The sequence below is a fragment of the Molothrus ater genome, chromosome 15 (assembly GCF_012460135.2).
Source record: "Molothrus ater isolate BHLD 08-10-18 breed brown headed cowbird chromosome 15, BPBGC_Mater_1.1, whole genome shotgun sequence".
Lineage (NCBI taxonomy): Eukaryota > Metazoa > Chordata > Aves > Passeriformes > Icteridae > Molothrus > Molothrus ater.
Window position 1 is genome coordinate 7,462,028 of NC_050492.2, and position 26,750 is coordinate 7,488,777.

Below are 26,750 nucleotides of genomic sequence, written 5' to 3' on the forward strand. Positions count from 1 at the left end.
AAGGGACTCTGACAGACCTAGGCTGCAAATCTTTTGCTCTATATCTTCTAAAAACTTGGAAGATCTCCTGTGGTGAGAAGAGAGGAGAGTGATCCTGAAGTCAAGATGGATATAACCATTAATTCAGTGTTAGTGAAGAAAAGTGTAAGTGTTTGCTTTGGGTATTTATTTTCTGTTCCAATAGCAGGAAAAGTCATGGAGATGGACCAGAAGAATGTCCAAAATCTGAACATGAAACCAAGCAAAGGAGCAAATATCCTGCCTCTATGAGAAACCAAGTCCTGAAGAGGAACAGAGACAGCACAAACGAGCTAGATGACATCACATCTAAGAAAGTATGTAAATGACCTTCACAGGAACCACTGTATTTCCATCATGACAAAGAAATTCTCATCAATCTCATTATTGCTATGGATATTTTTATCCCAATAACATTTCATAGGTAACTTTGAATCAATTTTTGCCAGTAGGTGAAGTCCTGGCATATTGATCATAGTTGGTGGTCTTTAAATCCTGCCTGATTTGACTCAGATCTCTCACCTATCATCATTAAAGGTTTCCTTGCACAGCCAGCTCCAGTGCAGCAGCAGCAAACTCCCAATTTAACACTCAATTCTAATCTCAAAATCTGTAAAATAAATTAGAACTGGCAGCCTAAATAAGAAATATTCTTTACTCTGAGAGCTGGCAGCAGTTTCTGCACATTCCAGTGTTTGATTAATTCCATACATGCAGAGAAGGGGGGCACAGCTGGACAGTGACAGAAGCCTGGAGCTTGAAAGGGTGATTATGTAGCTTTGCATAGTTAGGTGGGCTTTTCCCCGGCCATGCCCATCTCAGGTAATGACAATCTGCCTTCCTGAGGCTCCTCCTGCTGTCCTACTGCTGCTGCTGTTCATGGTGGCACTGTCCAACTTCTAAAGAACTGATGGCATGCTCCCACTCAAGTCTTGAGGCCTTTTTCCATATAATTTCCCTATGAAACAGCCTCCTGTGATTACTTTTCTACCCAGGCACCATGGCCTGCTTGAATTGCCCATGGCACTGACTTTTTTTTGTGCATATGATAAGTGAAATTCCAATCAATTCTTCCAAAGCTTGGTACAGAGCTGGGACTTCATGCTCACATCCTAGAACAACTCTGTGTAATCATGGTGTAATCTTTATTGCAGTTCCCTCCTGACTGATTGGAAGCTCTCTGAGCCAGAGAATATATCAGCAGCTAGGGTGATTACCAGTAATTTGCTTTCCAGACTTTGAGAATTAAGTACAGGTTAGAAAACACTACTGCTTTTTTTTTTCCCCTTTTTTCTTTCCTGTAGCTTAAAATTATTTTAAAAGTCAAAAATTTGGCCAAGACAACGTGAAGAAAATCCATTCTCTAGAACTGATACGGATTCTCTTTGGCAGTAACGGTTCCTGTGATTTTTTATTTTTTCTCTTTGCAGCTGGAACTCATGGCCAGTCTCCAATCCAGGCTGCAGGCGCTGTGGGAAGAACAGGAGCTGGTTCTCCTGGAAGTCAGGGAATGTGCCAAGTGGGGCGAGGAGCTGGAGGTGCTGGTGAGGGACCTGTGCAAGCCCCAGGAGTTTGAGCGCTACATGATGTTCATCGGGGACCTGGAGAAGGTGCTGAGCCTCCTGCTCTGCCTGTCCAGCCGCCTGGCCCGGGTGCAGAATGCCCTCAGCAGGATGGATGGAAACATGGAGCCTGAGGAGAAGGTGAGAGACAACAGAGCTGCTGGATTTGTTCACTTCACTTATTTCCAGGTGTAACTGAGGCAACTCCGGTGTTTCGGGGTCTCCCTGACCCCAGTAGGTGCCCAAGACAGAGAAGTCCAATTAAGCACGACCTGTCCAGGCCCCTTGTCATCTTATTGCAATGCTCCCATACCTTCTTGGTGATTTCTTATGAGCAGCTCCTCACAGTGCTCACCTTCTTTATAGCACAGCCAACAAACTCCAACTCCTCACCCAGCTAACACACTCTTTTATAGCACTCATCTTTATTGGACACAGCTGTGGCCTGTTAAGGGCAGGCCTGTTCCTAATCTTTGTTAATTAGTATAGCTGCAACTCCTCAGGGGTGAGATTACCTTCTGCACTATCTTTATTTTCTTAGATTCTATACCCCCCAGAATACCAGGACTATGCTAAATTATCAGATTTAAGGAATTACAAGTATGCATGCTAAGAGTACTGAGGATATATAAAAGGTATATAAAAGAAAAGGCAAAAAATCATCTTGGCATCAACGCAGACCTTTTAATAGAAGCCACTCTACCTTTTTAATATGATAGTGGCACTCAGGCCACATGTAACACACAAAACACAAAGATACATACCTTAAAGAGCTTCTAATTGACTGAAGATTGTTACAGGATACTTTCAAAGGACCAGAATGTTAAGTATATTGATTTTTTTCATGAGGGCAGCATAGGAGAAGTGAGCTTTGATGGCATTTACTGTGTCTTTACCTTACAAGCCACAAGAATGAGTAACTGAATTGAGAAAAAACTCAGGTGGAACGCAAAGCCCACAAGAGGAAGTAATTAAGTTAAATCGACTGTGGCTTCCAAATGAAGAAGCAGAGCCTGCCAGGAATGATGGGTTCTCATGGTTGCTGCTTTGTTTTTTATTCCATTAGCAATCGCTGAATGAACGGCACAAGCTCTTGTCTCGCCAGCGGGAAGATGCAAAGGACCTGAAGGAGAATCTGGACAGGAGAGAACGTGTGGTCTCTGGAATCCTTGCCAAATACCTGACAGAGCAGCAGCTCCAGGACTATCAGCACTTTGTTCAAGTCAAGACCTCCTTGCTGATTGAACAGAAGGACCTCGAGGAGCAGATTAAATTTTTTGAAGAACAATTAGAAAATCTCAAGCAAAGCATCCCCATCTAACACCCACCACCAGGCCAGACATTTTTATATGTCATATGTGATGTTTCCCTGGAAATCCACAGGTACTCTCATCACAGGGCTCAATTTGGCGGATTCTTCTGTTTGTGCCACAGCATTGACAAGTGTTCAGATGCTCTGGGATGCTCCAGGCACACTCTGGACATGCCCTCCACTTGGACAGGCCAGCTGACAGCACCTCACAGTGTGTAACAAACTGCCTTGTGGACATGACTGATAGGATTCACTGCTCCTATTAACGGAATATGCATTTCCCCTTCCTCTTGTCTGTCCATCTGTTTCCAGATTGATATCATCTCAATAAAAGAACCATACAAATATTTGCCTCTTGTGGGTGGGCTGAGTGTTTGAGATGAAAAATTATGTGGGTGTTCAGATTTGAATTGGTGATTGCACAAAGCCATAGGAAATGTTATGGACCATTTCAGTGAAACTCCTGCACTCATTTCTACTGTTTATATGTGTGACACAGTAAAAATACACTGTAATGAAAGAAAATAATTACTTCCTTTCTTGGCAGTTGTCACCCATGAGTCTTTCCTGGCTCTGTGTAATCCTGGTAGGCTGCTCAGAGAAGGTCAGAAAAAGGGTGATCTTCACTGACATCAAAGAGCCAATCAGTGATGTAGACAGTTTAAATGAACAGTTTTGTGAATCACAAACTCTGGTCTTATTCCTGCACAGTCATTTGCAAAGTCCTTGCTGTGCTTTTGAAGAATTTATTTTTCAAGCAGCACCTTCAGGGCATTGTTTTTAGGTAGTTTTCAATTGTCAGCATGCACAAAAAGCCTGAACATGTGGGGAAAAGTTCTGCTGCAGACTGTGCCAGGAGGAATCACCAGAAGAGATTATTCAGTTTCAGTGACACTTTATATAAATCCCTTGGCAAAACTGTTTTAAGCCAATGTTTGCATTGAGTCAAACCAGTGATGTTGCTGTATTTAAAATCTCACTGTGTTTTGTTTGCAAGAATTCAGTGAGAACAATATTCAGCCTAAACTACATACCTAGACCATGAATAAGGCAGCCACTAATTAAACTCAGGTTTCTTCCACAGCCAAAACAGATGTTCATTGTGCCATGATGCTGGGCTTTACCAAGAAGTGTTTTACTAGTGCTGTGTGTCCTGGCTACAGAAGTATCCCCACCCCTGAGAGAAGCTGTCCTGCTCCTGGGGAATCTCTTCTGGAATTGTATGTCACTGGGCACAAGAACTCTGGGAGCACAGTGACCAAGCTGCCAAGTGTGTTTGTCTGAATACCTGAGGGAAAATGGCCAGACACTGTAGAGCCTGTGAGTAATCTGCACAGTGGTTCTCAGAAGGCCACAAACACAGGCTTTTAATACATAAATCAGATAGCTGGCTTTTGAAAATGGTCTTTAAAATAACAGAAGCGATGTTAATGGAGTCAGTGGAGAATTTATAAAATACAAGCAATGTTAAATGAGCTGTTTACATGATTTGAGAAGCCTGACTTGAAGGTGCACTTTATTCTTATTATTCTAGTTGAGGGAAAAACACCTGATTGCAAATAAGTGTTTTGTAATTGAAGCTAATGCTTGCTTTTAAGGGGAAAAATGGGTCTGCCCTGTTTAGCTTATCTTTTTAGGTCATTGTGCCATGGGGAGGGCAATTGCTACCCATTCCACGACTGGCACTCACATGTATGCTTCAAAGAGCAATAATTAAAAATAACTTTGACTCGGTTAAAAAAAAAAAGGGCTCCTTGGTACAGTGTTGGACTTTAAATTCCAGGCAAAGTGAAAAATGGACACAGTGACAGCATCAGAACCTCTCTGCAGGCAAGTAGAGACCCACTTTCAAAGCACCAGCAGGTCTGGATTGTCAGGTGGGTCTCAGTTTTGATACTGATCATTTGTTAGAAATTTATTAGGAAGGTAATGGTGAAAGTTCATCTGGACTTCAGCCATGTGCAGCATTCCTGGCACACTAGCATACTCAGTCATGGTAAGTGCCCCTTTCTGCTCTGGTCAGCTGTGGCCTCTGAAAGTACAGACTGAAGCCAAGAGCACATGCTCTTGAATCCTATTGCCTTTTGCTGAAAGTTTGGTATTTAGAGCACTAGTTACATCCCCATACCAACACATGGTATGAAGTTTGGTATTTAGAGCACTAGTTACATCCCCATACCAACACATGGCGGCTTTTTCCCCACCTCAACTCATGCAGTAGAAGGCAAGATGGCCAGAAACGCAGAGCATCTTCATTTTACAGCACTGTGACCCCACACTGCTCCACACAGTTTTTTCTGACCCTTTACCATCAGAAGACAAAATCAAGGCTTGAACTCTCAATAGCAGTAACTGGAGGTTTTTGGGGAAGATCTACAGGGATTATGGAAACAAAACCCTGTGCAGTGCTTGCAGCAAGGGCACTGAGTTACCTCTGACTGGAGCCCTGGAGAGTCTCAGCTGCAAGAGACTTCTGCACCTTGGCAACGCCTCCGTGCCGGGAGACTTCTTATGTAAACGAAGGCAGGTTGTGTGAGTGGGGGGAATGCAAAGAATGAAGAAGTTCCCTGGTACCTGACCCTCCAGGAGAGCAGGCAGGAAATCCCCGCCACCGCCCAGCCTTGGGAGTCTCCTGCTGCTGCCTGCCAGCCTGATCCTTTCCCAGGTAGCGCATAATGTGAGCCCAGCTCCATGGAGAATTGTAATCGGAGCCCTGCGGGGAGCTGTCTCCATGAATTAATGACAGCTGCAGCCAGGAGAGTGCAGAACAGCGGGGCTGAGGAGAAGAAAGAGCTGAAAGAGGCAAAACGCAAGCGCCCGGATCTCCCCGTGGTGTGCGGCGTGGGAGGCTGTGGGATTCCAGGAGCGATCTCTGCATCTCGCTTGGCCACTCACACACGAGTGCCGTGGGGGAGACTCTGCAATAGCTCCTGTCGTGCTGGGCGAAGCAGGTGGGCCGGATTTTGGGCTAAGAAGATGGCTGGTACTGCCCGAGGCACAGCATGAGCCGGTGGGGCCGCTGCGGGAGCGGGCACAGGCAGCAGCACTGCATCCTGCTCGGCTGACAGCAGCAGCAGTGCATCCTGCCCGGCTGGGAGCAGCAGTGCATCCTGCCCAGCTGACAGCAGCAGCAGTGCATCCTGCCCGGCTGACAGCAGCAGCAGTGCATCCTGCCCAGGTGACAGCAGCAGCAGTGCATCTTGCCCGGCTGGGAGCAGCAGTGCATCCTGCCTGGCTGGGAGCAGCAGTGCATCCCGCCCAGGTGACAGCAGCAGCAGTGCATCCTGCCCAGGTGACAGCAGCAGCAGTGCATCCTGCCCGGCTGACAGCAGCAGCAGTGCATCCTGCCCGGCTGACAGCAGCAGCAGTGCATCCTGCCCAGCTCACAGCAGCAGCAGTGCATCCCGCCCAGCTGACAGCAGCAGCAGTGCATCCTGCCCAGGTGACAGCAGCAGCAGTGCATCCTGCCCAGGTGACAGCAGCAGTGCATCCTGCCTGGCTGGGAGCAGTCCTGGCAGTGACTGAGACATGTTAGACACAGTCGCTCCTGTAGAACTGCATTTAACATCCACTGCAATGTGTGGGAGTCACTGCTGGACCAGGAGCTGCTGTTTCAGCCTTTTGGGCACTAAATGGAAGGATTTTCATTATATTGTTCTAAATCCCAGCCTCATTTTCTTCACTGGAGCATTTTGCATATGGAACAAATTAAATTAAACTAATTAAAGAACAGAGAACTGCAGGAGTTCTCTGTTAGATAGATGTACTCTGCAAAAAGATCTGTTTTGTGCTTGTGAGAGCTGTATTTAATAAGTAGAAGGATGTTCTCTCTGCTTTGAGAATTCATGGCAACCATCTGAATAAATTTTTAAAATAAACTCAGAGCAGCATTGCAAAGCTAATGTTCTGTGCCTGGAGGGAGCCCACATAGACATTAAAGAATAATCAGCCTGTAGGAATCATGCTACCTCTGGGGTTCACAAAAGGCTCTCAAGAAGCAGCACTTGAATTTCACTGCTAAATGAGAGAGGCATTAAAGGTTATCAGAGACTAAAATACCACATGAGCCTCGAAGCTGAGTCATCTCATAGATAAATCCACAGAGAGACAATGTGGGCTGCACTGATAGTCTTTATTTAGAGAATAAGAGACATTTCTAAAAATGTGAATAAAGACCCAGAGGTCTTTCTAATGGGCTCAGCCCATGGCGGAAGAGTAAGAACATCCCAAACTACCTCAAAAGGGAACCACTTGTGAAACAATCTCTCCAGAGACCCCTGCCCTGTGACAGCTCCTGATGGCATGGCTGGTGCCTGCAGGACCCCCATCGGGGTTTCAGCTGCTCCCTGCTGAGCCCAGGGTCACCTGATGTCACAGTGGCTGTTAGAGAGGTCTGGTCTGGAGCTGATCCCAGCCTGGAGTGAAGCTGCAGCTCTTTGTTGCAAAGGGGAAAGTTACCATGGGAGAGTGGTGGAAGAAAAAGCAACACAAAAATCATGGTGAGAAAGCCTGTCTGTACCACTGCAGTTTGTTATTGTCACCATATTGGTGAATCTCAGTGGTGTGAATGTCTGCCTCATGCAGGAGCCTGTGGGTGAGGACACCAGGGAAGGCCTGGCACCCCAATACCTCCCATCAAGGGCTTTTGTGTTTGGGTATCAGGTTCTGTTCAGTGGAAAGGAACATTATTTGGTTTGTGTCAGCTGTGACTCCACAATGCTTGCTGTGCTTCTCAGCTGGGTCTCTCTCCTTGTCTGGAGGGTCTCAAGGGATGGGAATGGATGATTTTCCTCTTGGGAAATGGTGGTTTGTGTTTGGCTAAGAACTCATGCTTTCAGGTGAACAGAAGTAATGCCCTACCTGGGACAAACACAGAGCAGAAGTTCTACCAAGAAAGTGAAAGCTGAACTCTGCCAGCATAATTTTTATTGTGCACATCTCTATTTTCTCTTCACAGAAAGGGAAGATGTACTAAAGCTGTGCTAATATTAACAATATGGATCTATTTTGCGTGGTTCCAAGTTACACACACAGTATAAAGGCTCAATGTGCTTAATGACTTGCTTTGTCTTATAAATTACTGAAATAAACCTTGAAGCTGGAATAGAAATATTCTTCATTAGGATACAGAGTTTTTGATCTGTCTGTCCTGCTCTGCCCCTGCTGTCCCCCTTCAGCAAACAAACACCACACTGTTTGTGCCAGTGCTACATGCTGGCCAAGTCCTGTTAACAACCTCTTAATTTGGGGAGTCCCACAATAGTACAAACAACTGGAAAGGGCAAAAACTGCCATGCTGCAATTTTATTCAGATTAATATGCAAATCAGGAGGCAAGTATATCCAAGGAATGTAGGTCATGGTGGAAACATGAAGAGAGGGAGCAAGAGATGAGCAATGGGCAATCAGGGGACTGTCTAGAAATGCTTCCTCTACCTCCAGCCAGTGGCTGCAGCTCCCATTGGTCTTTTGGAATTACTGTGACTTCTTCCATTGGACCTGGGGTTTGTGATGAAGCTGAAATCTCATTGAGACTCCTCTGCAGTGAAGGAATGGCGTCTCCTGGGTTTTTATAGTCCACGTTTCTGTGCAGCACTCACAAGAGAATGGAGACAGCCAAAAATCTCTGTGAGTCTGACCACAACCACACTGTCTCACACTGCTCAAACAGCCACAGCCAGGAGAACAAAGTCTGTCCCTTTGTGCAGAATTGTGGTTTAGGGTTTGTTTGCAGAGCTCTTCAGAGCAGGTTTTTGAGCTGATACTCCTCAGAACAAAATGCCAAGGAACAGACAAACCAAGTTATCCTTAGCAGGCAGACTGAGCCAGGGTCAGGCAAACAGTAGCTTTCCTGATCCCTAGTGCTGCTGAACTAAAATCAGAGCTAGTTTTCATTTGTGTAGGCGCTCCGCTGTATGCACATTCGCAGGGTGGGGGAATGACATTGCTCATGCTGCCCACAGGCCTAAAAACATTATCTTGATTTCAATTTGCATATCAGTACTGACTGTGTACTTTAAAGAAGTGACCAAGGTGATTATCTACATTTTACAGCAGGAAAACTGAGGCATGCTGAGAGGGCAGGCTAATAACCAAGCCAAAATTCCACCAAGCTGCTGAGTCCTGCCCCTGTGCCTAATGTGTGCCTTCCACCTCCAGCCTTCCCCACCACTCAGCCCTCTCCAGGGGGCAGGAGCAGAGCCAGGGGGGGCTCAAGTTTTTTGTTTTTTATCTTTCCTGCTTTTAGCTTTGATGGTGCCTTGGGCAGCTCGGGGCTGGACTGGGGATTCAAAGGCTGCCTGCCCAGCCTGTGGCACAGCCCCCGTCCCAGTGTGCTGAGGGAACCCAGTTCTCCTCTCAGCTGTTCCTGTGAAAACATCCTGCATAAACTTCACAGCTGTCATTTGTTCGGGTGAAAATCCCTCTGCCTTCAGCCAGACAGATTTGGGCTTGAAAATGAGAGCTAGGGAGAATCAGTCAAGATTCATAGAACAGTCCTGCCTTTTGCAGGAAAACACTCTCATGATCACTCATCACCCTACAGTGTCCCTTCTCACGGTTTAAAGGGTGACATTGGAACCCAAAACACAGCCAGGCTGATGGACTGGTTTTACTTCAAACTGAAGGCACTACACATACATGTGAGATGACACAGTGTGTTCTCAATACCTCTCAGTACTCATCTGCACCTGAAGCTGTACTGCACTTCATGTACTCATCCCAGCCTCCCTAAATACCATCTTTGCCTTCATCAGCTCAACAAGGAGGAGGAATGAGCTGAGTCACTGCACAAACTTGCTGGCAGAGGCTGGCCCAGCCTACCCCACCCACAGCACCTGGCCTTGTGAGCAGCTCTGTGACATCAGCCTCCTGCCAAGCCTCCAGCACTCCCTGGGGAATGCTGTTAGAGGGCTCTTGCTGCTGGCCATTTTCTATCACAACAGCTCATGGCTTCCATGCCTCTAAGGAAGGAGTAATGCAGAATTTTCTTGGTGATACATGTTGTGTTGCAATAAAGTCTTATCTCAAGTGTGACTTTGATAAAACAATAGAGAAGCAATGAAACCTTCTCCCTACTTTCCCAGGGGTGAAATCACAACCATGCTCTCCAGATTAGTCAGGTGGGGTTTTTAAACACAAAACACTCCATCCTTGAACCCTGCCTCTGGCTCATGCAGCCTTGACTCCGAATGAGCACTAAAGTTCAGCAATGTTGTCTGAACAGGTATCAAGCCTATACTCATAATTATTGAACAAACTTCTCAATAATGCCAAGCCAAACTGCAGTGTTTGCAATTCCCACAGAAACAGAACGTGTTCACCAGGCAGTGTCAGTGCCTCAGAGGTAACTTGAATGTATACACACACTTCTATGGCTTCAGGGGAGAAAAAGAAAAATGTTCTGTGTCTGTACACATGGAAAGACTCTTTAGAACAGAGCCCTGTTTTTCCCAGAACTCTGCAAGCTGGCAGAGTGCAGCACAAATCACAGCTTCAAAGGACCACGCTGGTCAATGGTTACCAACAGCTAGAGAGCAAATTGGATTTTATTTTTTTAAACCCTATTCCAGATATAGAAGTCATGAGGTGCTTGATCATTAACCTCTGCTTAACAACTTAATTAGTTCAATCCAGAAGCAGACCGGTGCAGAATAATCCAGTCTCTTCCTAGAACAGGTGCATCAGAGCTGCTGCAACCTCTGATCACACTCCCAACGAATGTCACCAACTCCAGGAACTTCAGGGAGAGTGTTCTGAAGGAAAGAGGGCAGTGCCTCCATCTTCAGTCTTGCAGCATTCCTTGTGAGTGTTTAGGACAAGCCAATTAGAACCAATTACAAGTACTGGGTTTAATGCAAGGCAGAAAAAACCAAAACATTCCTGAAGTCACTGACCTGGAAGGAAAGGAAAGCATGCAAACTAGTGTTTCAGTGTAGAAACCCAAAGAGAGCCAGTGCAGCACTGCTCTCACCTTCAGGACCTCTCAATGATACAGGTTTCTATCACAGTTTTAGAGAAAACATGCTGGTTTTGCAGACTTGCTCCAGAAGTCAGACAAATTCTGTTCACAGCTCTGCCTCTTTGTGTTAACTTTAACCAAGCAGTAATTAAAATAATAATAATCTTACTGCAAACCTAACATGCACTTAGCATGCTTTTTGAGCTATGTGTAGTTCTATATATAGAACAATTATGTTTATCATTTAAAAGAAGAAGAAGAGTTCATTTTAGGTCAATGATTCTGTTGAGATAAACACTGCTTCAAGAGGTCATGCAGAGGTCCTATCATGAAACACCTAACATTACATATAGCCCCATGTTTATAAATATTTATTGTAAATAGGTCAAAATGGGCCAAGTTTTAAACAAAAATAATCAGACATACAAGCCTAACTTTGTTTCCAGCTGGCTACTCAGAAACTCTGACAGATCCAATTCCCAATTTTTCAGTTCAATTTCAAACTATCAATAAAGCTCTTTATTCAGCTAAAGTTGATTGAACAACAGTGAAGTTTAAATGTTCACAGTATCATCAAGACATGTTAAGTACCACCTGGTCTTTCAGGAGAGTCTTTCAGGAAGAGAGAAAATCTTCAACCACTAGCCAAGCTTTCAAACTGAGGTAGACAAGCCATGGTGACATGAGTGTTGAAGGTCAGGGTCTATCTTTTTAAGTAATTTATCTAATAAAATGCATCAGGCAACAATTGAGATTGTTATGTTAGTATTTCTGATATGAAATACTGAGTGAGAAGCTCTCAAAGTGAGAAACTTTGTTTTGAAAAAGTATACAATTTTTGTAAATAGAAATATCCTTCTTCTGCTACCAAAATAATCAGAAACATCATAGAAAACTATGCATCTTTCCTCTGATAATTTAATCCCATTAGATAACAAGCCTTGTTAAAGTAGCCAGCTACCAGCTTGCTGTTCACAGTGTAAAATATGCAATCCTTCATCTTGCTTCTGCTCTTCAGCTGAAGAACACAGATCAAGAAGGCTGTACCTCAGGCATTTTGACCTGTCCACACACATATAAACTGTTTCAGTTTTTCAACCATTAAGTATAAAGTTTGTGGTCTCCACCAACAGATCAGCACGATGGTACATACAGCATGGATACCACTTCCTGGCAGCTCCTTTCCACAGGCACCTGGGCTGGGTTTCATGCTGTGGGCTTTGGATGCAGACTCTATCACTGATTCATTTAAAAATCCAAAAAGACAGACAGACAGTGAAAAAATCCAAACTGCTTCTGCAAGAGAAAGCTGAGACAGCAGCCGTGCTATTAAACCATTCTGATCACAGTAAGGCAGAGGCTAGTGGCCAAAGAACAGCTCAGAAACGGGTCTGCGTTTCACAACAACCTCTTCCTCCTCCTCCGCTACTTCAGAGAGGGAGGAATATGAAGGGAAGCCCCCTCTGATCTTTGGCTTCCTCCTCGGGCCCGTAGTGGCAGTCAGAAGCTTGTTTAAAGTTGAGGGCTTCCTTAAACCTTTGGTGAGATCATAGAAGGCCATGTCATCGGATATGACTCCCAGGAAAGTGCTAGTGGAGCTCAAGATTGAAGCTGCAAGCTTTGTAGATTTCTTGATGGGCACGGAGTGTTCCATGTTTTGGGAAAGGCTGGGGTCCCCCAGCAAACGCCTAATTGTAAGGGATGTCCCTTCCTTTAAGTACTGGTGCGGCTTCTTCCCGCTGTAGTCCCTCAGGTCAATCTTGGCATGGTAGCTGTAGACGAGCATGTTGATGATCTTCTCCTGGCCGTGAATCGCAGCCAGGTGCAGCGCCGTGTAGCCACCATGAGACCTGGCATCCACGTTGACACGGGAGCCGCCCTTCTCGGCCGCTCGGATGATGTTGGTCACCATGTCGCAGTTGCCGTTCTTGGCGGCCCAGTGCAGGGCGGTGAAGCCGGAGATGAAGTCCCTGCGAGCCGCCAGGCTGGCGTCGCCCAGCAGCAGCCCGTGGAGCTGCTGCGTCCACTGCCCGTCGGCCGCCAGCACCAGCCACTGGTGCTCCGCCTGCTCCAGGGGCACCACGGTCTCCTCGCTGGCCCGGTGGTTCTTGGGCCCCCTCCGCAGCCCGGGCGAGCGAGACCCGGCCTCCTCGTCCAGCGGCGGCGGGGACAGCGGGCTGGCCGCCGGCTCGGGCGGGCCCTGGGCGGCGGGGGCCGGCACGCAGCGCACGGGCAACATGCAGGGCTTGGGCGGCGGCTCCCGCCGGGCCCCCGCCGCGCCCCCGGGCAGGGGCACCCCGCCGCCGCCGCCCTGGAACAGGCCCCGCAGCTCGGCCACGGCCCGCGGCCCCGGCGGCTCCTCGGGGGGCGTCCCGGCGGGGTCCGGGTCAGGGACGGGAATCGGGTCGGGAACGGCAACGGGAACAGGGGGGCCGGCATCGCCCCCCGCCGGCGGGGCAGCGCGGAGCTGCCGCTTCAGCACCACGAACTTGACGCCGTCGATCTCCTTCACCGTGGCCACGGCGTTCACCGCCGCCTTGAACCGCTCCCGCCGCGCCGCCCGCCCCTCCACCTCCCCGGCCCCGGCCCCGGCGGCCTCCAGCAGCGGCCGGAAGGCGCTCACCAGCTCGGTGTTGCGCACCCGCCCGCCGCGCTCCCTCAGGAAGCCCATCACTGCCTCCGCGCTGATGTCGAGCTCCGCCATCCCGCCGCCACAGGTGGTGGTGGCGGAGCCGCCTCCGCTCCCGCCGCCTCCGCGCGGTTCGGATGCCGGGAGCCCGCGGGGGTGGCCGGACTGGCGGGCCGGCGGCACCTGCTGCGGGCAGCGCGTCCCGCGGCCGCTCCCACGGAGGTGCTCCGGCTCCCGCCCCGCCCCGCACACGGAGCGCAGCGGCCCCGGGCCCGGGCCCGCCCCGCCCGCGGGGCGGCGCTGCTGGGAGGGCCCGGCCCGGGCGGGCGGTGGGAGCGGCGGCACCGTGCGGGGGCACGGGCGGGCGGCGGCGAGCGCGGCCCCGGCCCCGGCCCCGGCCCCGACCCGCCCCGACCCCGACCCCGACCCCGACCCGACTCCAACCCGAGAGTGGGTGCGGCACGAGAGTAACGGAGACTCCTCGGGCGGGACCGAACGCTTCATCATTTACTCGTCTTCTAGCTTCCTAAAACGATTTTTTTGTTTGGTTGGTTGGTTTGGTTTTTTGGGTTTTTTTCGGTAGCAAATAGGTGGAGCAGCATTGGTTAGAAATCACTCTGCAGAGTTTGGTCTCCATTCCTAGAAAAGCCTCAGGTGTTCTGTTGGGACCTGTGATCCTGCTGGGCGAGAGGCTGATGCCTCAAAATTTGCCAGAAGATGGGTGGATGGGTCAGTCTTTGGAAATATACTCACCTCTATGTGATACTATATATTATCATATATACATACATAATCATATATTATTATCTGTGTCTTTTACCTATATTGCATCTACAATGTGGATGTATGTGTCTTTTTAAACAATGAAATATTTACAGCATTTACTGCATCTGTTCATGTCCACCAGGAGAAGAAAGAGCTTCTCTTTTTATAGAGAAGCTGCCTCTGCTGTCTTATCAATTACTTGTGCCTAAGCATTTACCATTACTGTTCTCTGCTCTACAGGAGAAAATAAATCCCAGGAAAATGCTTTTCTCCAGGCAAAGTAGGAGGACTGAGGACCTCTTGGAGGGATGTTCAGCCTGCAAACTTGTTTTCTCCTCTGAATGCTGCAGTTAAGATCACTAAATCAATGCCTGAACAGTTTGTCTGGGAGAAGAGCAGGAGAAACTGAGAACAGAATGAACAGTCAGTGTGATTTGAAGACATAAAAGTAACTGTATGAGGATGGGTAAGAAAATGTAAATAGATCTGGAGTTGTTTTCAGTCTGAGAACTTAAGAAAATTACTTAATAAAATGACCAAATGTAAATGTCCTTTTATGACCAAGTGACTGCCTAGTAGGGAAGTCTCTGCATCTAGTCTCCCTGGACTTCAGCAAAGCCTTCAATACTGCCTCCCACAGCATTCTCCTGGAGATGCTGGCAGCCTATGGCTTGGAGCCCACTCTTCTCTAAAGGGTTAAAAACGGCCAGGATGGCTGAGCCCAGAGAGTGGTGGTGAGTGGTGCCACATTAAGTTGGTGACTGGTCACTAGTGGGGCTCCCCAGGGCTCAGTATTGGGCTCAGTCCTGTTTAATATCTTTATTAATCATCTGGACGAGGGGCTGGAGAGCACCCTCAGAAAACTCACAGGTGACACCAAGCTGGGTGGGGGTGTTGATGTGCTGGAGGGTACAAAGGCTCTGCAGAGGGATCTGGACAGGCTGGATCAGTGGGCTGAGGCAGTGTGAGGGTCAGCAAGGTGAAATGCCAGATCCTACACTTCAGCCCTGCAGAGCTACAGGCTGGGGCAGAGTGGCTGGAAAGCCTCCCAGTGGAAAAGAACCTGGAGGTGCTGGCTGACAGTGGCTGAGCATGACACCAGATGGGCAGGACGGCCACTGGTCTCCTGTCTGTGTCAGCAAGTGTGGCCAGCAGGACCAGGGCAGGTCTGGTACCCTGGCACCAGGGCAGGTGCCCAGCACTGGTGAGGCCACACCTCGAGTGCTGTGTCCAGTTCTGGGCCCCTCGATTCAGGAAGGACATTGAGCTGCTGGAGGTTTTTATCCTGGGGTGACCTTATCACTCTACAAGTACTTGAAATGAGGCTGTATGAAGGTGGGGTTTGGCCTTTTCCCCCAGGCAAGCAGTGACAGGACAAGAGGAAATGGCCTCAAGCTGCAGCAGGGGAGGGTCAGGTTGGGCATCAGAAGGAATTTCTTTACAGTAAAGATTTCAAACTCTGGAATGGTCTGCCCAGGGAGGTGGTGGGGTGTCCATCCCTGAAGTGTTCAAGGAATGACTAGACATAGCGCTTAGTGCTATGCTTTAGTAGACAAGGTGGTGTTTAGTCAAAGACTGGACTTCATGATCTTGGAGGTCTTTTCCAACTTTAATGATTCTCTGATCAGTTTGTGTCAAAGTCTCCATTTTGAAGGCAATGTGAGGTGTGTCCTTCTTACTGATGCTGACTTCCCTTCTGGCTCTTTCTTACCTTTACTGAGGGTAAAGAGCCTTTTCCCACAGATTGCATTTGGCTCTTTCCCCTTCCCTCTCCATCATCTTTGTGCAAATGTCTGTAAAACTATTTCATGTTTTGCTAACAACCTGGCACTAAACCAGTTCCTCAAAATAATTTTGCTGCTCTAATGCTCTTTCACATAATAACAGTGTGCAATCTTGTATTAGTTCTGTATTTCTATGTGAATTGCACACCTCCTATTACTGCCTTTCACATGGCCTGAACAGCAGCCTTGCCCTTGCTGAGGCAGCCACATGAGCAGTGCTGCAATGCTCTATAGCTCATGGCATTGCCTGCCCTATGTAGAGAGCTAAAAATGACCCTGCATCCAAATACTAATTGCTGTGCCTTGTTTTCACTGTTTAGATCCTTACCAGAATCCCTTGCAGGCATAAGAAAATCTCAGCAGTCTGTGATTTTTGCATTGCAAACTTTCAGCTGTACCCTGGGATTATAGTTCATATCTGCAAATGAGAGCGAGGAGGAGGGAAAATGATTCAGAAGAACAGGCTCTTATAAAAAACATTTTATGTTACAAATGTTAAAGGGAGAAGTTGCTCCAGTTGCTGAATTGGTTCAAGCATGGGGGTGGGGGAGAGAGGAGAATCTCAAGCTCACTGCAGTCTGTCTCTGTGCACAGCATCACACCCCTGCCCCCCTGTATCCTTTGAGACCCACGAGGCTGCTGTGACATCCCACCTGTGTTATCCCCAGCCCAGCACCATTCCTGCAGAGGGATCTCCCTGCACCAGGCTCCCAGGACACCTCACTGCTCCACACCCACACAGCCAAGCCTCTCTGAGCACTTGCAATGGGTCAAGGTCCAAAAAAAGGGGAGTTACTGAGGCTGTTCCCCTCTGCAGATCCGGGCATTCCCCATTGCTGCAGAGCAGAAGAACACATAGCCAGGAGGTCACAGAAGAGGAGACAGGATGTTTACACATGCACCTCGTGCCAAGCAAGTCTGAACTGGTTGCTCTGGTTTAACACAATGACCTCTTTGCCCAGGTACTGCCTCCAGCCACCTGTTCCACACACGGTCTCTTCATGGGCAACCCATGGAATGTGGTTGTGCTCCTTTTCACAATCTCTCAGTGGGTTTTAGTAACCTAGCACATTAACACATTTTTAGTAACCTAACACATTCATGTGGTTGTGCTCCTTTTCACAATTTGTCAGCGGGTTTTAGTAACCTAACACATTAACCTCCTATATTATTTGTAATAAAGAAGAAAATAACACTTCTGGCTAATCACCCATACCAGTTCAGACCAGACACATCCTGTTTGCCAGTCTTTCCCTTTATCTGTTGATGCCTTTTGGTTGCCCACCATTCAGGATGAGTGCTGAAGACCAGGGCACCAGCTCCCAGTGAGCCCCCTTTAATCTGCTGAGTGCTGGTCACACTGATCAGATTGTGGAGCAGAAATTAAACCCTTTGAATGAATTTTATTAATATAGATAATAAAATCCTGGAATATTATGGGTGTTATATTCATCAGTCATCCAAAATTTCCAGCCTTAAAGAAACATGAGAAGTTTTGCCTCTTTCTGTGTCACCAAAAACCTACAAAGCAAATATTTCTTGTTGGGCTATTTACAGAATACTGTGGGCTGCTTCGTAGGAGATCTCAAGCCAACTGTCTTGATATTTTTCATTTATTGGCTGAGACAAAAACAATATACATAAGCTCATGATTAGATTAATTTACTACTACTTTTTTAAACACAAATATTGCAGTTTGTTATTCCTGCATCATAGGTTCTAGAGAGCTGGCCTCTCTAACCATTTTACTGATGAGAGTTAGTTACCTTTCCTGGAAGAAGTCTCCTAAACTCTATTATTATTATTATTATTATTATTATTATTATTATTATTATTATTATTACAGTGAAGTAAACTGCACAGTGAACCTGGGAGCTTTTCCCACTCCCTCAGAGGAGGAAGGTGAAGGTTGTATGACTGCAATTATCCACACCACATAAACCAGGAAATAAAGTGGGAGATCAAGCACAGTATCTAGTCAAAGCAAAGAAGTTTCTACTGCCCAAAACTGAAGGAAATGGTACCCTAGGTCTTGCTCTTTGGTATTCTCATAGCCACAGGGAAAATGAGATGCCAGGCTGCAAGCAAAAGGGGAAGAAAAGGGAATGTGAAGGATAGTCCCAGTCAGACAGGATGCTGCTGCTTTGTAGAAAGGCAAAGCTTAGCTGCTAATGACTACAGATGGGACTTTTACCTCAAGGAAAACTTATTTTCCTCCAAAATGAAATCAGGGTTCTCAGAATAAATAGGATGACAAAGCCAACAATTTCCTACTTTTCTTGTTAATATATTCATGTGAAACAAAGAGGGCACAGTGTGAGGGAAAATAGCTCTTTCTTTGTTCCATGGAGAAATGCAGTAACCTTCCACAGATAAACAATTGAGCAAAAGCCTGTGAAGGGGTGGGGGGGAAGATGGAAGGGGGGGAAGGGGAGAGGAGATTATTTACAGATAAAAGGGATTTTCTCATAAATGAGAAGGATTCAGCTCTAACTCAAGGACCTCAGGAACCAGTTCAGAAGATGTTTCTTAACAGCAGCCATTCAAACAGAGTTTTCTGTTTATCTCAGACTCTGTATTTATTAAACACTGCTTGTTCACACAGATGGGGCAAGGATTCATCCCAAGCATCCTCTGGTTTTCAGATGATGCCTGTGAACTTGATGGGATTTTAGCAGGATAATGCAAACCTGGTGTGAGGTTCAGTGTGGTGAAAGAATCATCAGCTCACAGAATGCTTTGGGTTGGAAGGGACCTTAAGGCTCCCAGCCTCCCTGTCATGGGCAGGGACACCTTCCACTATCCCAGGTTGTTCCAAGGCCAATCCAACCTGGCCTTGAACACTTCCAGGGACAGGGCAGCCACAGTTTCTGTGGACAGCCTGTGCCAGGGCCTCTCCACCCTAATGGGGAGGAGTTTTCTTCTAACAGCTAATCTAAATCTGCCCTCTGCTGCACTTTAGCATTAGGCAGCAGGGAAATTTGGGGTCTCTTTCTGTACAGAAATGGACCTCCAGCTCCTATTGATGTCCAGCTTAGAAAGACAGCACTTCTGTAGTAATACCTTATAAGATCCATATATTGTCAGTATAACCAATGAAAGTTTAATAAAGTGCTTGGTGGTGTTGAGGCTAAAAGAGCAGCTATAAACCATTTGATTTCTAGTAATCCCCAGGACACATAGTGAAAAATGTACAGTTATCCAAAAGCTGCTTTGTCTGGCCTGTGTTGAAAACCCTGAAGGAGATCTGTTTATCTGCACCACCTGGATTTAAAAATCAAGGATTTTATTTGGCCCTGAAAAGTTGGAGCCATCCTCAAAAGCCTTGGTCTTGTTTCTATACTCATGTGGCAGGTGGGATGATCTCTTGCTCTCTGTGTCTGCCTAGGAAGTCAAAGGGGCTGTGTGATAGCATTTATTTCCACTTTTATTGCCTCTACCTGTGCTCACAATGTGAGGAAGTAAAGCACCTCCTGCTGATCTCCCCAGCCATCAGAACTGTGCTGCTGCAATGCTCACCCATGCCGAGAGGGGCTTTTCTCCTGCTCTCCCCAGGACAAAGAGATTCCAGGGACACATTTGTGCCTCTCCAGTCCTTCGTGCTCTCTGCCCAAGGTCTTCACCTGTAAAAAACCCACAGCTCATCTTAAATTTGCTGTGGTTTTAGCAGGTACTAATATTCCATGAAATTTAAAGTCCTTGCAGGAGCATCCAGCAGTAAAATATAAAATTAATTACGGAGGTATAAGGAATAATTTGCATAATAATTAGCAATTAAAGTAGTCACCAAATCTAAGTCACTTCTCTTGAAGCAGTTTTAATGCAACTGAACCTTTTGAAAACAGCAGGGTTTCTCTTGATGTGCCATTAGAAACAGTGTGCTTTTTGAAATAACAAGGTGATTAAAAATAACTGTAAGCTTTTGTACAGTGCTCTGCTGTCACAGAGACCTGCCCCATGCTGGTGGCAGCGCTGCTGGACAGAGGGACAGAGGACTCCAGCTCCAGGAGGTCTGAGCAGCACAGCTCAGAGCCAGGAGGCAGCAGCACTGCTCTTGATCTGTTCCAATGTCTCACGATTTCCTTTGTGCTGCGAATCTTTGCAGCTGACCTGCAGCTCACAGAAACCAGCAGCTGTTTGGGAATGAAAGGAACGAGAAGGAGGTGTCTTAACAAACAAACTGTGGGCCTGATGGGACATAAGGCCAGATACAGAGAGGTAAAAGAAGCGATGGGGGAACCATAAATTCCATAGGAATTCCACTAATTGACACAGACTGTTACTCACTCAAGACTGTGCTACATCTCTGGGTTTAGAGAAAAAGAACAGAGATACGAGGAAAAAGAAAAATGGGGGATATACATTAGAAGGGGGTATCAGGCATTTTGGGAAGTTTGTACCTCTCAGTACAAACTGTACCTCAGCCAATGGGGAAAGAGAGAGGGAAATGTAGCCAGGAAATTAGGATAAAAAGGAGGCTGTGTCCTCTAAAAATTTTGAGAGATCCCAGGGGAAATGCCCCATGGCCTCTCCTTTTTCTCAAATAAAGTTACAGGACTCTGTCTCCTTTTTGACATAAACTTTTGGTATTTGTAGATTAATTTTCCTGACAGGAATCAGCTTTTGTAACCCTTGTCTTGTTACACTGTGCACTTTATTGTAACAGAATAGAGCTCTTAATGAATCAAAACCAATTGCTTATCCAAAAGTACCTGGCATTGTGGCATTCAGGTGTGTGTTAAGCAAGAGTTTTACATTGTCATAAATAAGGACTCACAAAGCTGATTGTAAAGTAAAACAAACAAACAAACAAAGTTTGTGCCTTCAAGACCGGCTCTGAAGAGTGAAAGGTTTGTTTTGGTTTTGCTATCAGCCGCTCCCCCACAGCTGGCGGGACACAGAGACAGGGCAGTGCATGGTGCTGCTTTTGCTTTTTGCTTGGCTCTTCATTTTGCTCTTGCTCTTGCTTCTGCTTTGCTCTTGCTTTTTGCTTCTGCTCATTAGTTAGTAGCTAAGCAGTCCAAATTTTTCCTGGACTGTTTTTCCTTTCCCTTTTTTTGCACCTACTCAAACCTGCTCTGGACTGGGACCTGGGAAACACCGAGAGTTTGCACCTTGTGGCTGCAGCAGCTGCCCCAGCACCACAGGGACTGATAACAGAGCGACCACCCCCAAGAGAGACTTTATGAATTTGTCATCTTTTTCAGAGCGGTGACAGAGTGGTGTCACCCAGTATTGTTCATTTTGTGTGCTGAGGGGTGCTGTGCCTGTTAAATAAACAGGTTCTTTCCACTTCTCTTCGAGGAATCCTTCCCGACCCTGTTGTGGGGAGGGGCCGTGTGGGTTTGCTTTCTGGAGGGGCCTCCTTTTGGCAGTTTTCTCCCAGATTTGCCCTAAACCAGAACAACTGTTTGCCTTGCATCTGTACACCAGAAATACCAGAATTTAGCTTCCACTTTTTTGCTGAGAGAGCCAGGGAGCTGCCCGGGCACAGCCCCCAGCCCAGCCCGCAGCCGCCGCCGTGCGCAGCCCGAGCCCACCCGTACCGAACCGCGACCCTACCGGCCTCTGCCGTAGCACCAGCCCGGAGGGACCGACCTGTCACCGCCGCCCGCGCCCCTGCCCCGCGAACCTGCAGGCGTTCGGGAGTGTGCCCGTGGCCCCGAGAGCCCGTTCGCCGCCCATGGAGGGACACGCAGCCCGCCGCTGCTCGGGAGTGTGCCCGTGGCCAGGGCAGCCCGTTCCCCGCCCATGGAGGGACACGCAGCCTGCCGCTGCTCGAGAGTGTGCCCGTGGCCCCGAGAGCCCGTTCCCCGCCCATGGAGGGACACGCAGCCTGCCGCTGCTCGAGAGTGTGCCCGTGGCCCCGAGAGCCCGTTCCCCGCCTGCTGCTCGGGAATCGCGCCCAGCCCGCCGCGGGAGCCACGCACACGCCCCGCGGCTGCAGCACGCACCTTCCACCTGCCGGGTTGATGCTGACAGACGACCGGGGTTCTTGTGGTAACGCTGTCCCTGTCTTCTGTTTCCTTCTCCTCTCTTTTTCTCCTCTCTGCTCCTTTTCCTGTCCCCCTTTAGTAAAAACACCCTTTTAAATCAATAAACGGTTCTCAGATATAATATTGTTTGGTTTGCCCTTTATTTTCGTCCGAGAAATCTATCAAAAGATAGATTTTATCTCTCCCCGAGTCCCCCCTTTATAGTGGAACGGGACAAGTGGTAGAAGGAATTATTTTCTTGGGGGATTAAAAATGATCCTCGTGAGTCCCTTCGTCGCAAAAAGCATTGTAGGCAGAAGTATTTGGTCTCTTTGACCAAATTCAGCTCTCCAAATGTACAGAGTGGATTGCTCCAAGAGAGAGGGTGAGGAGGAAAGGTGAGGACATAAGCAGGGACAGAGGGGAGAGCCTCAGACGAAACCAGGGCAACAGAGAGATGAGCGGGGCAGGTCTGGTCTAGTGACCCAGCAGCACCGGGAGCGCACATGGCTCTGGTGAGCTGCTCCTGGGAAGCTGCACTGCAGCAGAGGGCACCAGAAAGCAACAGAACCCGCTCTGTGCTGGCAGCTCCTGAAATACCGATGTCTGCGTTACAGAGACTGGCGGTGGCCTTGGCTCTGTGCCCTTAGGTGGGAAGGAACGACGAAGAAAGACTCCACAGCTCTCTGTTGCATACTTTAAATCAGCATAAATGCGGGCAGCGTTAATGGCGCTGCGTGTCCCGGCTCAAACCCACGCCGCAGCTGCCACTTCGGTGTGGCTGCCGCGTCTTACAGAGGCACCGCTGCCCTGCGGGATGCCATGTCCCGGGTCTGTGAGACCCCTGCGGGATGCCATGTCCCGGTCTGTGAGACCCCTGCGGGATGCCATGTCCCGGGTCTGTGCGACCCCTGCGGAACGCCATGTCCTGGGTCTGTGCGACCCCTGCGGGATGCCATGTCCCGGGTCTGTGAGACCCCTGCGGAGGGTGCTCCGAGCCCTTCCGCAGCCACACTGTCGCTTCTCCTGCCAGGGCCACCCGTACCGTGTGCTCGCCCCCAGACCGGCACCTGACCCCCGGCAGGGAGCCCTCCGGGGCAACGCGACCGCTCCTCCTCGGTTCCACTCCCCTCCGCGCTGGGAGCGGCGGGCCCGCCCCGCCGGCCGAGGGGAGGCTGTCCCGGCCCTGCCCCGGCCCGGCGGGGCCCGTCCCCTCGGTTCCCCGGTCCGGCGGGCGGGCGGCGCCTGCGGCGGGCGGAGGGCGGTTCCAGGAAGTGGCCATATTGGATCCATTCAGCCGCAGCCACTCGCGGCGGGCAGCGGCAGCAGCGCTCCCGCCGCCGGAGCCGCGCCAGCCCCGGCCATGGCCGCCACCGACCTGGAGCGCTTCTCGGTGAGCACCGCCCCGCTCTCGGCCGCGCCACTTGCGGTCTCTTTGTCGCTCGGGTGCCGGGGAATAACCCAGCGGGTGGCGGGTCTAGGGCACGGCGGGGGATGCGCGGCCGCTGCCCCGCCGGCGGCGCGGGGGAGCTGGGGCGGGAGCGGGCGATGCCGGTGCCGGTGCTCAGCCGCGGCGGGCGCGGGGAAAGTCCTTGCGGGAAGGCGGAGGGAGCAGCCCGTGAAGGGTTCCGGGGCCTCGCAGCCGCCTCTGGTGCTGGCACCGGCCCCGGCACGCTCGGGGAGTCCTGCCGGGATGGCCGGGATGCTCCTACAGGGTACCCGACCCTGTGTCTGCGGGCACGCATCACCCCGCAAAGACAGGCGGCAGGAAATGGGGTCAGACCTTCCCAAACAGCGATTGTTTACATACCGCTGCTATCCAAACACTCCGCAGTAGTAACTTAGCGGTGTGTATATAACACAGGGAGAGGCACGCTGGTTGAAACACGGGTAAAGCAAACCCTTGAGGCTGGCTGCTCTCTGAGCCAATGTATGAGGAATGCTGTACAGCAAATATGGAGCGTGACCCGTGCACTGCCGCCTCTCTGCAGCTCACATGTTGTATAACTGCTATCGGAAGTCAATCTGGCTAAAATCTGTCGGCCCAAAACTATTCTTTGTCTACAGCTTGAATTTTTTGTTGCTGTTGGAAGGGCTGCTCTCGTTAAATAGCTTGGTGTTGTGTCTTGTACTGTCTTAGAGCTAAAAAAACATTTTTACCGCATTAAATAGCATTGCTCTCCAAAGTCAAAATAGTCTGGTGTGATATTACTAAATAAATGGGAAGAGCAGAGGTGGCTGTCTGAATTATAGGCATGCCCTTTGAGCACAAACAAGTCCCTGCTACTGTTTTCTCTGTAAGCTACTTTTTGCCGAGGATCTCAAACCCTGCTTCATTTCCTTGAATCCTGGCCCAAAAGTTTCCAGCTCAGGAATGACTTTTCAAGACTGTAACTTACTTAAAACTTGCATAAAGGAAAATTGAACTGGGGCTCTTATTTAAGAAAGCTAATGTTTCTAGGCTCTGGGAGGAGTAGATTAAGGTAATGACAGTGACAGAGAATGAAAACACCAAGACTCTCTCATGGCAGTTCTTTCCGCATTTGTATCATATAAAATACTTTTAATGTTAATTTGGTGTGCCTGCTGTTGCCTGTGCAGGTTTTCATAGGCATTACAGGAATCTAAAATATTGCCTAGTTCTGGAGAAAAATTAATTTCCTTTTTTTGTGTACTTACATCAATACTCTGTCACTTTGATTTTAAAAGAAGAAAGGGTAAAAAAAATCCTCCTGACGGTGTTTGGCTCTCGTTTGGGCACCAGAGGGAAGTGGCTGGGCTCCAGCATGGCTTGAGTGCCCAATTCCATTAGCAAGAAACCTGCTTGCTTTGTGCACTGAGCAGGGATGGGTTTATAGGGATTTTGAGGGTGGGAGAGCACCCTCTCATTTCTACTTGATGTGGGGCAGACATCTGTCCCAGCTGTTGTTTCCTTTACCCCTAGCTTCCATCTCAGCTGTTGCTCCTCCAGCATCATGGAAACCTCGTGATTCAGGTGTTCTGAGTTGTTCTTTCTGCAGGGCTTACAGGTTTCTTGTTGCCATTTTATATTACCATACCTCAGCTCCCTGAGCATGAAGTCCATGTGGGAGTAGCTTGTCACTGCCAAGCAAAGGTGCTGATAAATTCACTTATTTTTACCAGCTGTTTGTATTTGCAGTAGGAAGTAATGCTGAAAAAGCCTCTGAAGTGGGGTTTTGATACACAATGGGTCATGATTGGTGAAGCTATTTATAGTGTCCAGCTGACAATGATATCCTGGAATGTAGTGACCCTTAGGTTTGGATAATGTGTTTTGAAAACTCCCCAGATGCACACTTCCCTTGTGCAGTCCTCCAGATTGCCTCTGTCTCCAGCACAATAAAGTTCCCTTCAAGTGCTGCTGTTGGAAATGACCAACAAAAACAAATGAAAGGAAGCTCACCCATGGAAAGCTGCCTCTGAGGCAGCAGGATCAGATCAGTGGTGCTCAACATGACCTTTGTTTTTGTGGCTGTATTGTTGTGAGAGAAATTTGCTTCAACCCCTGGAGACTGAAGTTTTCTGCTCATCTGCTCTGGTAGCCACAGCTGTGTTCAGGGCTTGGGCTGCAGGCATCACTTCTGGAGCTGCTCACCACCAGGGTGGAAGGAGAACAGATAAAGTTTGCTTCATCTATGAAATACTTTTATTTTGTCATTAAAGCTTCTCCATTGCCTGGGCTGGGCAGTGCTGAGTTAGCACATGTGGTGACTGCACTGGAGCAGACACTAGCAGTATTAGCAAGGATGTTGGGATATTGAGTGGGAAACAGCCCAACCACCTCGTGCAAGTGGAAGCCAGAAGGTGCTTGAAATGCAGGAGCTCTGAAGGAGCTTGGAAAAGCTGGAAAAGAAAAAGTGACAGCGAAATGACTGGAGATGCATGGAGAATAAATGGGATGAGATGTGAGACTGAGACTGTAAGACTTCTGCTTTCCCAAATCTGTTGCTTTCTCTCTTTTAAAATAAAGCACATTGAGCTCACAAAACTGTCTGCACTAACTCATAGCCTGACATGGTGGTGCAGAGGCAGTGGGCTCCAAACTGAGCAGTTCTGGGAGAAGAAGCAGGTGTCTTCAGTCTCAGGGTTGGACTCAGATAAGAGTGCAACATGAAAAGCTAACTTTGGCTGATTGCTCTGTGTGAACACTGTGACTGCCTTCGTGGACAGGGATGTGTGAGCATTGATGCCCAGGGCAGAGAGCACTGGACACTTCACATGTACCTGGCAGTGTGTGAGCTGTGGCTGGGGACAGCTGTCCATGTGCAATCCTGAGATTTCCCTTCATGTAAGTGATTGACAGCTGGGCTGGTACAGGCAGCTTTACAATAAATTAATGTCCCTTAGAAGATCTTGGAGAGAAAACACCACTTTATACAGAGGAAAGCTGAAGAGCAATTTCTTTGCTGGAAGTAGATGATGGGATTTGCTTTGTCTCAGAGAGTTGCTGAGCTTGGGGAGGATCTGGCAAGTTTGTCAGCTGTGTGTGAGTGTTACCTGTTTACACACCACTGCCTTCTTGTCACCTGCTCCCAGCTCTGTGGGAGGAGAGGAACCTTTGGATGGTGCCTGTTCCTGCCACAACTGCCATTGTGATAAACTTCATGTGTTGCTGCTGCTTTCTGTAAGCTCAGGTTCACTTAATGACTACACAGCCTAAACCCACTCTTCCAGTGTGATGCCTTAGTCTGTGAGAGATGGGCTTGGGGAGTGAGCTGAGAACCG

General features: G+C 48.5%; 2 protein-coding genes and 1 long non-coding RNA gene across 5 annotated transcripts in view; 2 read left to right on the plus strand and 1 right to left on the minus strand.

Moving 5' to 3' along the window:
• Positions 1 to 10,420: 10,420 nt before the first annotated feature.
• On the minus strand, positions 10,421 to 13,713 carry SOWAHA (sosondowah ankyrin repeat domain family member A). The gene has a single exon (XM_036391880.2). The coding sequence runs from the start codon at positions 13,553 to 13,555 to the stop codon at positions 12,212 to 12,214; it is 1,344 nt and encodes a 447-aa protein (XP_036247773.2). The 5' UTR covers positions 13,556 to 13,713; the 3' UTR covers positions 10,421 to 12,211.
• Positions 13,714 to 13,918: 205 nt separating this feature from the next.
• On the plus strand, positions 13,919 to 14,796 carry LOC118692175 (uncharacterized). Its single transcript, XR_004981122.2, has 2 exons — positions 13,919 to 14,209; positions 14,486 to 14,796. It is a non-coding gene; the product is annotated as an uncharacterized LOC118692175 (long non-coding RNA).
• Positions 14,797 to 23,275: 8,479 nt separating this feature from the next.
• The window catches only part of SEPTIN8 (septin 8), a 35,127-nt gene continuing 31,652 nt past the window's right edge, over positions 23,276 to 26,750 (plus strand). For all 3 annotated transcript variants that reach the window (XM_036391415.2, XM_036391416.1, XM_036391417.1), the window contains exon 1: positions 23,276 to 23,397. In XM_036391415.2, coding sequence (XP_036247308.1) covers positions 23,368 to 23,397 — 30 coding nt within the window. In that variant the 5' untranslated portion in view covers positions 23,276 to 23,367. The remainder of the gene's footprint in view (positions 23,398 to 26,750) is intronic.